This window comes from Gopherus flavomarginatus, chromosome 3 (assembly GCF_025201925.1).
Source record: "Gopherus flavomarginatus isolate rGopFla2 chromosome 3, rGopFla2.mat.asm, whole genome shotgun sequence".
Classification (NCBI taxonomy): domain Eukaryota; kingdom Metazoa; phylum Chordata; order Testudines; family Testudinidae; genus Gopherus; species Gopherus flavomarginatus.
In genome coordinates, this window is record NC_066619.1 from 207,677,374 (window position 1) to 207,691,806 (window position 14,433).

Here is a 14,433-nt window from a genome sequence, read left to right on the forward strand (position 1 = left end):
GGTCATTCTGTGCAATGAATAAAAAGCTTTTAAACAAACAAACAAATAGAAAATCTGTCCCTTAGCACATACACTGATTTTAATTTAATAATCATGCTTTGGAAGCTGACAAAATGGGTAACTGTTAAATATCAAGATAATTTCATATGTATTGCCATCACTTGCCATAGTCTTTATAATTTGATTTATCTGATTAATTAGAAGGGCATTAAAGAAAAGTTACCTGCTGCTCTTTGAATACCATGAGTAACAGGCTACGCCTCTGTGGATTAGTTTTCTGCTATACTTGAATGCATCTTAGAATATATTACACACGTGCTTTATTTCCATGTAATGCTACACACTGCTGTCCCAAAAAATTATTTGAAATAATGGTTTATTTGGCCAGTTCTAATGCAACAGGTGCCCATTATCCTTCCAGTACACTTGCTCTTGAAAATATTTGTGCACGCATTAGGGAAGAAGAAACATATAGGTTGAAATTACGGTCTAACTGAAGTCAATGGCAAAATTTTCATTGACTTCATTGGGGCCAGGATTTCATGCACGCAACTTATTTATGGCCAGATTCTAGCTGGTGCTTGAATTGCTGTAAAAGGAGTATGGGGCACAAGGAATTTCCTTTCACCACCACCTTTGTGCCACAGCACACAGCGGGTCAGAATTCCACATGTTTCTAACAGAGTGCTAAGCATCAATTTTGATAAATAGCAATACTGAAAGACTTAGGTATGTACTATCATCTTTACTCAATTAACAATTAGCAGCTATACCTCTATATACTTTGCAAAATTCTAGTCCACTCACTCACAACAAAGATTTTCGGTAGGGTTTTTCGGGTGTGTGCGTGAATTAAATCAAATATTCTTTTTTTTCTTTATCATCAGTTTTAATGGTATAAAGGAGGCAAGTAAAATTTCATGTCTGAAATGCTGGTCAATTTTCATGTTTTTTAAGGCTAATTTAATAAATGTATTATTACTGGTTAGCTATGTTGGAATATCTTGTCTGTATAAATCAATGACTTTTAAATAAAAATAATAAAGAACACAAGATGAATTTAGAAATGAATTGCAATCTGTGGCAAACTACGAAATAATGTTTATTAATTTTCTTTTATCTATCAATTTCATTTGCAAACAATGGTCAGATGAATCCACAGACCTAACTTGAACTGTTACACCAGTTCATTTCTCCTATAAATACTGGATGACCTATACAAGCTAAATCTCTTCTCTTTTGTTCATTCTTTGTATTGCTTTTAAAGTACAGATCCTGGAAGGGCACAATTTAAAACTAGAGGCAGATAAAGTCTTAAGGAAGGTTTCTATCAGTCTCACATTCTTCCTGTAAAAGCTATTTATGCACCCAATTGCACTCTTACCTCTTCTTTGGATGGGGAGAAGGAACATAGGAATGGGAAAGAGGGCTGAAAAATTCTGCAAGGTTATTTTTGCAGTTTCCAGCTAATGCTCTCCTCACCATTAAGTGGTTTACAGTGAGCATGGGCCTCCACATTTTGCAGCTCCTGCACAAGTTGTTCTGTCTCTGGCTGCTCAAAGCGTCAACTGGATACTACAGTTACTGTCAATTGCAGTTGCTCCACAGATTCTCCTCCTCCTCAGAGAAGGCCTCTGCTCTTGAAAGAGTGGATCCCACAGAGTTGGGGAATATTAGCTTCCTTTGGTCTAAGGTGGCATGCTGTGGCGCTGCTGAGCCTTCTATGCCTGTGTCCTTAAGCACTACCCAAAATGGCTTCCCCCTTAGTTTACATTACCGCTGAGAAGCACTGCTTCCTATATTATAAACCCATCATTAATATTTTGTTCACTAATGTGCGTGAATTGGCATAAATTATCATTTCCCTTACCCAATGTTCAGTAGTATTTGTAAAATACTAAATGGTGGTCTATCATTATTGAACTAGACCACATTAGCTAATTGGATACACAATCCAAAATTTAACTGTATCTCTTTGTTATTGTTTTGACAAGGATAGACACAGAATTTACTGCCTGCATCGTCTGTTTGCAAATCAAAGCAAAATTTCTTAATTTCTAATCTTACAGGATTTCTGAAGCAAAGTGATATTTTTTTAATGTGCTGATTTGCATTTGGTTCAAAGAATGTACTTCCAGTCTTTCAGATATTCTACAGCAGTGTGCGAGCCTATGCTTTGGAATGAAGTTGAAAACTATGTGAGTTTTTTGAATGCATTCATTCTTCCCAAGTGACTCACTTTTTTAGGAACTCTTACAATGTTGTATTTCCAATGACTTTTTAATGACAGCTCAGTTTTTAGAAAGTCTAGCGTGAACAAATGAGTATAATTTCAGAGTGGATATTTCTCCTATTATCTACACAACAGAAAGAAGAATGAGACATGGCAAACAGAGAATATTTAATTTTACTCAGATCACAAGCTATCCCCCACTTGTGAGTTGATTGTTCATTCTTTCACAGATTGAGGCAGGTAACTGTATGATGTTCAAAATGCTTGCTAAAAAGATTAAAACAGCTAAAGAGTTAGAGAGAATCCATTACAATGAGTTCATTTAATATTGCTTTGAAATGTTGTACAGCAGTGTAATATAGACTTAAATTTATTCCAATTATCTTTTGTTCCCTTAGATTTATGAACTGCGGAAATGAAATAATCAGCCCTTGTGCTCCTCAGACTTCTAAGAACATACTTTAGTGGGCATTGCAAAAATAATCTTTTTGTAGCCATCCCACACACTAATTACAAATGTCTACTTTTATGATAAGGAGCAGATATTAAGAGACAACATAATTGCTTGTATTGATCTATCTTAGCAGGAAGGGTGGTTCATTGAATGAAATTTTCTTCAAGGTAAATATATGAGGCCAAAGACTGAAGTCCATACTCAATTTTTACAGACAAATCTTCAAAGGGAATAAATTGGGTGTAGGTTTGTCTGAGTAAAACCTAAGTAAAACAGAATAAATGAGCTTGGGATTTGTTCTACTAATAACACGTTCCATCTTAACTATTTGTCTGCTTGTATGACCATGGTATCTGAGTGCCCTTGGCTGCAACAGTGGGATCTAATTTCAGGCTGTACACACTGAATATGTGAGAAGAAGAAACTATATAGATTCATAGATTCTAGGGTCAGAAGGGACCAATGTGATCATCTAGTCTGACCCCCTGCACAAAGCAGGCCACAGAACCCTACCCATCCACTTCTATAACAAACCCCTAACCTATGCCTGAGTTATTGAAGTCTTCAAATTGTGGTTTGAAGACCTCAAGCTGCAGAGAATCCACCAGCAAGTGACCCATGCCCCATGCTGCAGGGGAAGGCAAAAAACCTCCAGGGCCTCTGCCAATCTGCCCTGGAGGAAAATTCCCTCCTGACCCCAAATATGGTGATCAGCTAAACCCTGAGCATGTGGGCAAGACTCACCAGCCAGCACTCAGCAAAGAATTCTCTGCAGTAACTCAGATCCCATCCCATCCAAAATCCCATCACCAACCACTGGGCATACTTATCTGGCGATAATCAAAGATCAATTGCCAAAATTAGGCTCTCCCATCATACCATCCCTTCCATAAACTTATCAAGCTTAATCTTAAAGCCAGATATGTCTTTTGCCCCCACTACTCCCCTTGGAAGGCTGTTCCAGAACTTCACTCCTCTAATGGTTAGAAACCTTCATCTAATTTCAAGTCTAAACTTCCTAGTGTCCAGTTTATACCCATTCATTCTTGTATCTACATTGGTACTAAGCTTAAATAATTCCTCTCCCTCCCTAATATTAATCCCTCTGATATATTTATAAAGAGCAAGCATATCCCTCCTCAGCCTTCTTTTGGCTAGACTAAACAAGCCAAGCTCTTTGAGTCTCCTTTCATATGACAGGTTTTCCATTCCTCGGATCATCCTAGTAGCCCATCTCTGAACCTGTTCCAGTTTGAATTCATCCTTCTTAAACATAGGAGACCAGAACTGCACACAGTATTCCAGGTGGGGTCTCACCAGCGCCTTATATAATGATACTAACACCTCCTTATCTTTGCTGGAAATACCTCGCCTGATGCATCCTAAAACTGCATTAGCTTTTTTAATGGCCATATCACATTGGCGGCTCATAGTCATCCTGCGATCTACCAATACCCTAAGGTCCTTCTCCTCCTCTGTTGCTTCCAACTGATGCGTCCCCAATCTATATCTAAAGTTTTTATTATTAATCCCTAAGTGCATGACCTTGCACTTTTCACTATTAAATTTCATCCTATTACTATTACTCCAGTTTACAAGATCGTCCAGATCTTCCTGTATGATATCCCGGTTCTTCTCCGTGTTAGCAATACCCCCCAGCTTCATGTCATCTGCGAACTTTATTAGCACATTTCCGCTTTTTGTGCCAAGGTCAGTAATAAAAAGGTTAAATAAGATTGGTCCCAGAACCGATCCTTGAGGAACTCCACTAGTAACCTCCTTCTAGCCTGACAGTTCACCCTTCAGTACGACCCACTGTAGTCTCCCCTTTAACCAGTTCCTTATCCACCTTTCAATTCTCATATTGATCCCCATCTTCCAATTTGACTAATAATTCCGCATGTGGAACCGTGTCAAATGCCTTACTGAAATCGAAGTAAATTAGGTCTACTGCATTTCCTTTGTCTAAATAGTCTGTCACCTTCTCAAAGAAGGAGATCAGGTTGGTTTGGCACAATCTACCTTTAGTAAAACCATGTTGTACTTTGTCCCAATTATCATTGACCTCAATGTCCTTAACTACTTTCTCCTTCAAAATTTTTTCCAAGACCTTACATACTACAGATGTCAAACTAACAGGCCTATAGTTACTCGGATCACTCTTTCTCCCTTTCTTAAAGATAGAAACTACGTTAGCAATTCTCCAGTCGTACGGTACAACCACTGAGTTTACTGATTCATTAAAAATTCTCGCTAACGGGCTTGCAATTTCATGTGCCAGTTCCTTTAATATACTTGGATAAAGATTGTCCGGGCCCTCCGATTTTGTCCCATTAAGCTGTTCAAGTATGGCTTCTACCTCAGATGTGGTAATATCCACCTCCATATCCTCATTCCCGTTTGTCACCCTTCCATTACCCCTAAGCTCCCCATTAGCCTTATTAAAGACTGAGGCAAAGTACTTATTTAGATATTGGGCCATGCCTAGGTTATCCTTAACCTCCTTTCCATCCTCAGTGTGTAGAGGTCCCACTTCTTCTTTCTTCGTTTTCTTCTTATTTATATGGCTATAGAACCTTTTACTATTGGTTTTAATTCCCTTTGCAAGGTTCAACTCTACTTGGCTTTTAGCCTTTCTCACTTTATCCCTACATGTTCTGACCTCACTAAGATAGCGTTCCTTGCTAATCCCACCCTTCTTCCACTCCTTGTAGGCTTTCTGCTTTTTCTTAATCACCTCCCTGAGATGCTTGCTCATCCAGCTTGGTCTACAACTCCTGCCTATGGTTTTTTTCCCCTTTCTTGGGATGCAGGCTTCCGATAGTTTCTGCAGTTGCGACTTAAAGTAATTCCAGGCCTCTTCCGCATTTAGATCCACAAGTTCTTCAGTCCAATCCACTTCCCTAACTAATTTCCTTAATTCTTTAAAGTTAGCCCTTTTGAAATCAAAAACTCTAGTCCCAGATCTATTTTTGTTTACCCTTCCATCTAGTTTGAACTGAATTAGCTCATGATAACTCGAACCAAGGTTGTCCCCTACAACCATTTCTTCTATGAGGTCCTCACTGCTCACCAAAACCAAATCTAAAATACCCTCTTGTCGGTATATTTTTACACACATGTACATACATGCATGATTTAACTGAAACCAGAAATGGGTCAATATGTTACAGGTACTAACAAAGTGGCAGTTGATAACAGGCTATACATTTTTTCAAGATTTGCAAAATTCAAAATAAAAACAAAAACTCTCAGATGAAGATCATACACGCTTAACACCAAGCCCTCAATTATTTATAGGTTTCAGTGGTGCCTTAGTGGGTTGTACATAGTGTCCTTCCAGCTTGTGATCTGCCTGAGATGGAATTCTAGTGCACTGGACTCAAGTAGCAGGTACTAGAGTCTCAGGAAACAGTGCAGAAGTCACTACTCAGTCCCGCTGAAGTCAATGGTACTTTTACTTGAGTGACAACTTCAAGCATGTGTCCTTCATTTTTTAAGTCTCAAGGGAATGAAGGTCCTTTGCTGTCCCTTGGAGGAATCTCACATGCATGGTACCACCTGTCCCAATGTAACTGGCAGGAGGACCTGCCAAGCCATAAAGTGACATAGGGATTATGGGGTTAAATTCACATGATTTTCAGAGTCTCATCAGGGAGTGCTTCCCTGATCTTAGGGTAACTGAGGAAATCTTAGGTTTCCTACCTGCATTTGAGAAAATCAGGCAAGAATTTGGTAACTAGAAAAAAGGACACAGTATTCTGGAGATATTAGAGCAACCTTTAACAACAGAGCTACCCTTTATTGTATGTTTTGCTTTGGTGTTTAAAGATGGTTAACTGAAAGCAATGTGGCCAGATCCTGGTAGCTTGCTTAACATTATTTTAGCAGGGGAGAGGAGTAGTTTGACCAGACCAGAGGGAGAAAGGCACACCCTGTGCTCTTGACTATGCTGCAAGATAGAGTAGGGGAGGTGCTCAGCCCTTCACTTTTCAATGCTGGAGGATAGCTCAGTGGTTTGAGCATTAGCCTGCTAAACCCAGGGTTGTGAGTTCAATCCTTGAGGAGGCCACTTAGGGATCTGGGGCAAAAATTGGTACTTAGTCCTGCTAGTGAAGGCAGGGGGCTGGACTTGATGACCTTTCCAGTTCCAGGAGATTGGAGATCTACCTATTATCCTTATTATAAGGAGAGGGGCCTAGGGGTGGCTTCAGGAACAAAGCAGGACACTTGTTCCACCCACTTTTGACAGTCATCCAGCTAGCTCAGGGGAGGGAACCAACTGGGTTTGGTCAGCTCCTAAGGTCTATCCCCAGGTCTGGCACAATCTTTGCTGATGTCCAAATGGCTCTTACTCTCTCTACCTGGTACTTAATTGTCCTGAAAATAGCATACCTGGGACTCCCACTATGCTGTCAGCTAAGCCATATCACCCTTCAATTACAGAGGAAAGTTTGGGAAGAAATTTTGTATCAGGACAGCATGGGCCATTGCTCTGAGGATTTTTGGTTTTTATTGTTTTTCTTTTTACTTCCTCATGATACCTGGGAAGCCTTTTTGGGTGGGATGGGCTTTGAGAGTCAACACAACATTTAGCTGGTGTCCAGCATGGGATTAGTGTAGCTCTCGGTTGTAGTGTAGTGTAGCTCATGGGATAAACCTGCACACAGGACTCAAAGCAACTCCTTAATTCACTTTTTGTAGAGTGAGAGTAGGTCTCTTCAGTTTTGCATGGGTCACAGAATTTTGCCTCCAACTTCATTCCCTAACAAGAACAGGAGGAATCAGGAGGCTAGACCTTTAGGGTACTGAGAGGTTGAGGCCTTGTTTGTGTTGTTGTTGCAGCATAATGCCATATTTTCCTCTATTGGACCACCCTTTTGCCTGATGGAATTTGTCATACTTTTCATCCTAGCATTAATTCAGATCAATAAAAAGTTATGGTCTGCTGTTTAAACCTATGTAATGTGTGTTGTGTCTGCATTCATCTGTGTATCTGGGTCAAAACCCCTGGAAATAACTTCAGATTCCAATTCTGGATTAGCTTTTAGAAAACACATTAAAATAATGTTCGGACAGCCACTAATCTGGTCCTATCTCAAATATTATTCTCAGGGAATAATCAGCAGCACCCAGATTAATTCAACTATTCAGTGAAATAGACACAAAGTTTAACTCATTTTCCCCCCACTCAAATCCATTTTCTCAAAACTTCTTTGCTCTAATGTACTAAGTCCACATCTCTTGGAAGTCTTTTAAATGCTTCGGAGCTTTGAAAACTATAGGCCAATGCTCATTTAGGTGAATGTTTGAAGTACAGTACTCAGTGGACAAGTCTTGCATAATTCATTTTTGTTAATGCTGGTAAGGAACAAGGAATACCTTTTAAATGACACATGGATAAATGTAACAACTAATTTTATATGACAGATTTTTTTAAAGAGTAACTTAGCAGTGTATTTTTCTTTTTTATATGTAAAATTAAAAACAGCAAACTGCTAGGGGTGACCACATATAATTCTGTCAGTGTTAGTCTCATTCAAATGAAAATATAAAACATCTGTATTTATATAAAGTTTTAAATAAGTATATAATTGTGTTAAAGGTAAAAATGAGAAAGAACTAAGAGTCCACCATTGCTTTACATTTCTCACTTTCATTTATGTACATACAAAACATATAGATGCTATCCCTCTCATATAAACCTCTTTAGCCTCTGTACTGCACAAATAAAAACTCAGTAGAAAGAGCATGATGTAGGTGATATCATTTAAACTATGTGCGACATCTTTTGAGAGCTATAGTCTTTTCACAAGACAACCTCAGGTTAAAAAAACAAACGAACAAAAACACACACAAAAAACCCTCAGATTTTTCCTGTACACCAATTCGGTAAAACATGCACATTCTGTAACCTGTCTCACCATTAAAATAATTTAGTTTACAAGTGACAAATGTGCATAACTCCAGAAGGTTTTCATTACAATGAAAAACTCTGCTCTTGCATGGTCAGTGGGGACTGAATTCTAACAAAGCAAAGAGAAGCTCTTGAACAGTTAATACTATCAACTCACTCAGCCAGTGGGGTTATTTCCTTTGTAGCTGTCTCTTGCTTTTCAAGTTCATGACGTGTTCTCCTGGTTGGTTTATACACGAAAGGATAAGCAGCAGGAAATCTGATGTTTGTTGCTTAACATCCTTAACACACTTGTGCTGTTATTGAGTATTTTCATTGCTCACTGATGACAAGTTAGATTTAGACAGTTTTTTCCTATACTACTACTAATTTGACAGATTTCTCTTTTGCAGTTAATTTAAAACCTTCCCTGACACACAGCTCATATAGTTCATTTTTTATTTAAACAAAACCTCAAAGTGTTTGAAAGTCAGGCACAGTGAAAGGTGAATTATTTAAATAATGAACAAATTTAAATAGATTTACTCCAGAAAAGTAGAAGAAAATATACAAATGTGATCTTTGTCTGCACCATTGCTTTTTTTTTTCCCTCTCTAAATACAAGATGCAGTCAGAGTTGGTACGATTTTAACAATCAAACTGCAGCTCTTTTTAGTGTCAAATTCCTTGGGAGGTAAAAGCTCCATATGTATGACCAAGGTCAGGATTTGTTTGATTGGAATGAATATTGGGAGTATTTGCAGAAGTATTTGAACTATTGGTAATCAAGAATTTTTTTCGGTGAAAATAATATGAAGAAAGAGGCAAAGGCAAATAATTACCTCTTTGAATAGGAAGAAGTCATTTGCTACTCAGGATCAGAGGCTTTTAATGATACTGCCAAACGATTTGCAAAAAAACAATTTTTGATTTTGATTTTAAATACACTATTGATTAAAAATAAAGGACACTATTTGAACTTCTAGAAATTTAAAAATGGCATGTCCTTACCGGAGTTTTTTCTAAGCTTGAGGAGGGTTGTCATTTTGGAAATATATTTTAGGGCATTTCCAAAGCAGCAGAAACCAATCAAACTCTGGGGAATTAATTTCATTGGTTACATACATAAATCAAATATGTCAGCATAGAAAAAAAATATTACAAGCCCTTCTGAAACAGTGACCATTTTATTTTAGACTATTTCTTGAAAAGAAATTGCAAAAGACATTAGAAGTTAGAGAAATCAGAAGCATCAAAAAATAAAATAAAATTCACTAATCCTAAAAGTTGTGTTTCTTTCTATTTTATGTTGTCACTCCTTATCCTATTTCATTCTTTCAATATTTCATTCAATATATGTTTTTATTTTCTGTGTATTTTTAATTTAAAATTCAATGTGTACAATGTAATTTTGAGTTTTCTTTTTCATCTTTCCTTTCATTCTGTTGGCTGTATTCCAAAGCCCGCTGAAGTCAAAAGAAAGATTCTCACTGGTTTCAATGGGCTTTGAATCAGACCCTTTGTCGTTTCCCATTCCCAGGTCACTGTTGGCTCTTTTGCCTTTTTTAGACTTGAGTAGGAGTATGAAGGTTAAATTATCTCTGTATTTAGCACCACTGAAGCTACTGCTGAAATACTATGTCTAGTTCTGGTCTTCACAATTCAAAAGGATGTTGAAAATGGGCAAGGGTTCAGAGAAGAGGCACAGAAATGATTATAGCGATACACTCAAGGATCTCAGTCTACTTAGCTTAGCAAAGAGAAGGTTAAGGGATGACTCAATCACATTTTAGAAGAACCTACATGAAGAACATTTACAATGGGCTCTTCAGTCTAGGAGACAAAGGTATAACAAGATCCAATGGCTGGAAATTGAAGCTAAACAAATTCAGTCTGGAAATAAGATGCAAATTGTTAACAATAAGGGTAATTAACCTTTGGAATCCCTTCCAAAGGTTGTGGTGGACTCATCATCAGTGGCCATTTTAAAATCAAGATTGGTTGTTTTTATAAAAGATACCTTCTACTTCAATCAGGAATTAGTTCAGGGAAGTTCTATGGCCTGTGTTATACAGTAGATCAGACTAGATGATCATAGCAGGCCCTTCTATCTTATAACTTTTGAACATACATCCGTTTCCATATTTCTGTTTCCTGTTCTAACTGTAGGTAAATTAATGTACCTAACTGAAATCTCACCTCTGTTCCACTGTAAAAATCTGCACAAGGAATGTTTTATAGATATATTAAATTTTGACTCTGATAAAGTTGGTAACATTGTCATAAACAGATAGCTAAGGGTTAATGTCTCTTTCACCTGAAGCACCTGACCAGAGGACCAATCAGAAAACCGGATTTTTTCAACTCTGGGTGGAGGGAAGTTTGTGTCTGAGTCTTTGTCTGCCTGCCTGCTTTCTCTGAGCTTTGGAGAAGCAGTTTCTACTTTCTAGTCTTCTGTTTCTAAGTGTAAGGACAAAAAGATCAGATAGTAAGTTATATGGTTTCTTTTCTTTGGTATTTGCATGAATATAAGTGCTGGAGTGCTTTAATTTGTATTCTTTTTAAATAAGGCTGTTTATTCAATATTCTTTTAAGCAATTGACCCTGTATTGTATCATTTTAATACAGAGAGACCATTGGTATGTATTTTTCTCTCTTTTTTTTTATATAAAGCTTTCTTTTAAGACCTGTTGGAGTTTTTCTTTACTTCAGGGAAATTGAGTCTGTACTCACCAGGGAATTGGTGGGAGGAAGAAATCAAGGGGAGATCTGTGTGTTGGATTGCTAGCCTGATTTTGCATTCCCTCTGGGGGAATAGGAAAGTACTTTTTGTTTCCAGGACTGGAAACAGAGAGGGGGAGTCACTCTGTGTAGTTTCACAGAGCTTGTGTCTATGTATCTCTCCAGGAGCACCTGGAGGGGGGAAGGGAAAAAGGATTATTTCCCTTTGTGGTGAGACTCAAGAGATTTGGGTCTTGGGGTCCCCAGGGAAGGTTTTTCAGGGGGACCAGAGTGCCCCAAAACACTCTAATTTTTTGGGTGGTGGCAGCAAGTACCAGGTCCAAGCTGGTAACTAAGCTTGGAGGTTTTCATGCTAACCCTCATATTTTGGACGCTAAGGTCCAAATCTGGGACTAAGGTTATGATAAACATCCCTTTAAATAAATGTGTCTGCCTAAATCTTTTTGTCTTTCATGAAACAAAATAAATATATTTAATACTAATATGGTTCATTACCAAAATGATACAATATGTGCCTATCTATATTTAATTTAGAAAGTTGACTCATTATCTTTATTCTGACAAAGCTTTTTACTGGTAGCCATGCCATGGGATGTAAAAGCACACTGTATTTTAGTGTTATGCTTAAGCTATACTGCTTAAACTGAATACAATTAGCAACACACACAAGTGCCCAACTGGATCCATTAGTTGAAATATTGCTTAGGAAGACAATTAAATGAATCAGCCCAGCACTTCAGGGTAGATCAACGCCAGCTCTGTCCTTTAAATGTTGCTCTCCATTATGAATTAAGGGTTTGTGGGCACCTGTCCAGGTAAGAACCACCACCACTGCATGCCATTAATGAGATAATTCAATAGAAACTGAGTTTCCCCAGGGCATTAATGCAGAAATAAACAAATTATATTCCATTAATACTAGGACAAGTGCTTCCTTACTTGATTGCTACTTTTCATAAACAGTGGCCATTGTCTTTAAAGTACTACTACTCCAAAATGTAGCAGACATAGTTTAATGATTTTCTAAGCATGACGATAAGGACTGTTTGTGCACTTATTCAGGGATAGCGTGTACTCATGTTTAAATTGATTTAATTAAAGAAATATGTGCATAGTAATGGTACTTGGAATCAGAATTTATTATTTAAATGCGTTAATTTACATTTACTATATGTTTTCATTTACATATGACAGGTGATAAATCACTTGTTATCTACGAATTACGTGGAAAATTAGACATTTTGCCTTTTAATGTGACAGCATCTTCAGGAGAACTGCAAAGATGCTTTCTGATACAAAGGACCAGATTCATCAAATGTAAAGAGAATATTTTTAGTTTTATGAATTTCAGCAGCTCAGTCTCTTTCTTACTCATTTGAATTCAGAAATAGACACTGACAAATACTTCTAATGATAAATTTCAGATTCAAAAGAAAGCTAATGCCAAAATTCTAAACATATATTTTAAAAAGGGATAATATATATGATTTGAAATTGTAGCTGAATCTCCCTCAGGGAGAACGATGCTTGTTTATTTATAGTAAGATATTCCTAATTAAGGCAGTTTTGTACAAGTATCAAAAACTTTTGAAACTCAGAGTACTAAACAAAAAGCTCAATTATTTGCAACACTGGCCTGAAGTGAAAACAGGACAAGGTTATTCCAGGGCTGACCTTGCATTCCTTGAGCACACAAAGCTCCCAGTGAGAATTAATGCAAGTTTTGGAGGAACGTATAACTGAATTCTGCATCTGCTATAGACTGAAGCACTAGTAACTGCTATAGGCAAATTTGGAGAAAAAAAAAGCCATTTAATATACCTGCTAACATACTCAGAGAAAAAAATTAGTATAATTAAAATTGGCATGCGTTTACATATATTGTTGGTTACAGCATATGGTGATGGTGTGGGGACTTCCAGATCTTCTCTTTTGAAGTGGGTAGGATGGAGAGATTGGGGCGTTGGTGGAAACGAGATTTTCTCCCTTCTTTCTCTTTTCAAATATTTCCCTCCTTCCCTCACCTCTTCACAATTTCTTTTTCCTCTCTGACTAACCCATGTCTCCATAAAATCCAATTGGCCACTTTCCCCCGTACCTGGAATATTCATTTTACAGGCAGAGTTCATAGAGTTTGTAGGACAAATAAGCACAATTCATGGAATTTATAGGTTCCAGTGGTTCAACTAGTGGATTGTTACACTCCTTGAGAGATACAGCTAGAGTCCATGAAATGTACAACTTCTTCCAAAACAGATTGTAATGAGCTCCCACTAAAACCAATAAGAGACGTACTTTTTGTCATGAAGAAACAGCAGGAAACTCACTATACAAGAATTCATGCACATTCATTTGTGAGGGCACAATTAAGAAAGCAATTGGTTATATCTAATGTAGTCTCTGTCAGAAAAGTTGTTCTTTGGTTATCAAGACACCCCGGGCTCAATTCTGCATTGTCAATGGGACTTTCAAGTGTGTGCGCAATGGATAGCAATACTAACAAACTGTTATCTGTGATCTTCATTCAAGGAAGCATTCAGACTCCAGAAATAAATCAAATAACCAGAGAACACTCAATGCCAACATTATTCCATGTGTGGAGCCTTTACTGACATCAGTGGAAGTTTTCAATATATGACAAGATCAGGAAGAAATATGCTGGTACTTGGCCAAAGTTGACATATTTAGTCTTTACTAGGCAAAATTCCCACTGAAGCGGGCCCATTAGAATAACTTTATAATACAGTAATAAATGTTATCATTCCTGGTTTTTTTCAAACAATACAGTGCTTTCTTTACATGAGATGTCATGGTTCATTTGAAAGTTAATTACAAAATATTATGATTTATATGGAACTTACCTAATATGGGTGATGATTAGGGTTGTAGTTGGAATGAAAAAGTCATCCACTCTATCAAACTGTTTTCCCACTGGCTGAGTATGGATTGTGTGGTGAGAAACACTCCCACTGGCCTGTGTTATTACCTAGAGTAATAAAAATAGTATTACATGCTTTAATTAATCCAACAATTAGTTTGAATTAATAGGGTTTGATTCAAAATAATAAGCAGGTTTAAAGACACCCTCCCCCTGAACTCTACCATTGT

General features: G+C 37.5%; 1 protein-coding gene across 3 annotated transcripts in view; it reads right to left on the reverse strand.

Annotated features, from left to right (window-relative positions):
* The window catches only part of FSTL5 (follistatin like 5), a 593,647-nt gene that overhangs the window by 38,719 nt on the left and 540,495 nt on the right, over window positions 1-14,433 (reverse strand). For all 3 annotated transcript variants that reach the window (XM_050946344.1, XM_050946342.1, XM_050946343.1), the window contains one exon: window positions 14,187-14,311. In XM_050946344.1, the coding sequence (XP_050802301.1) occupies window positions 14,187-14,311 (125 nt within the window). The remainder of the gene's footprint in view (window positions 1-14,186; window positions 14,312-14,433) is intronic.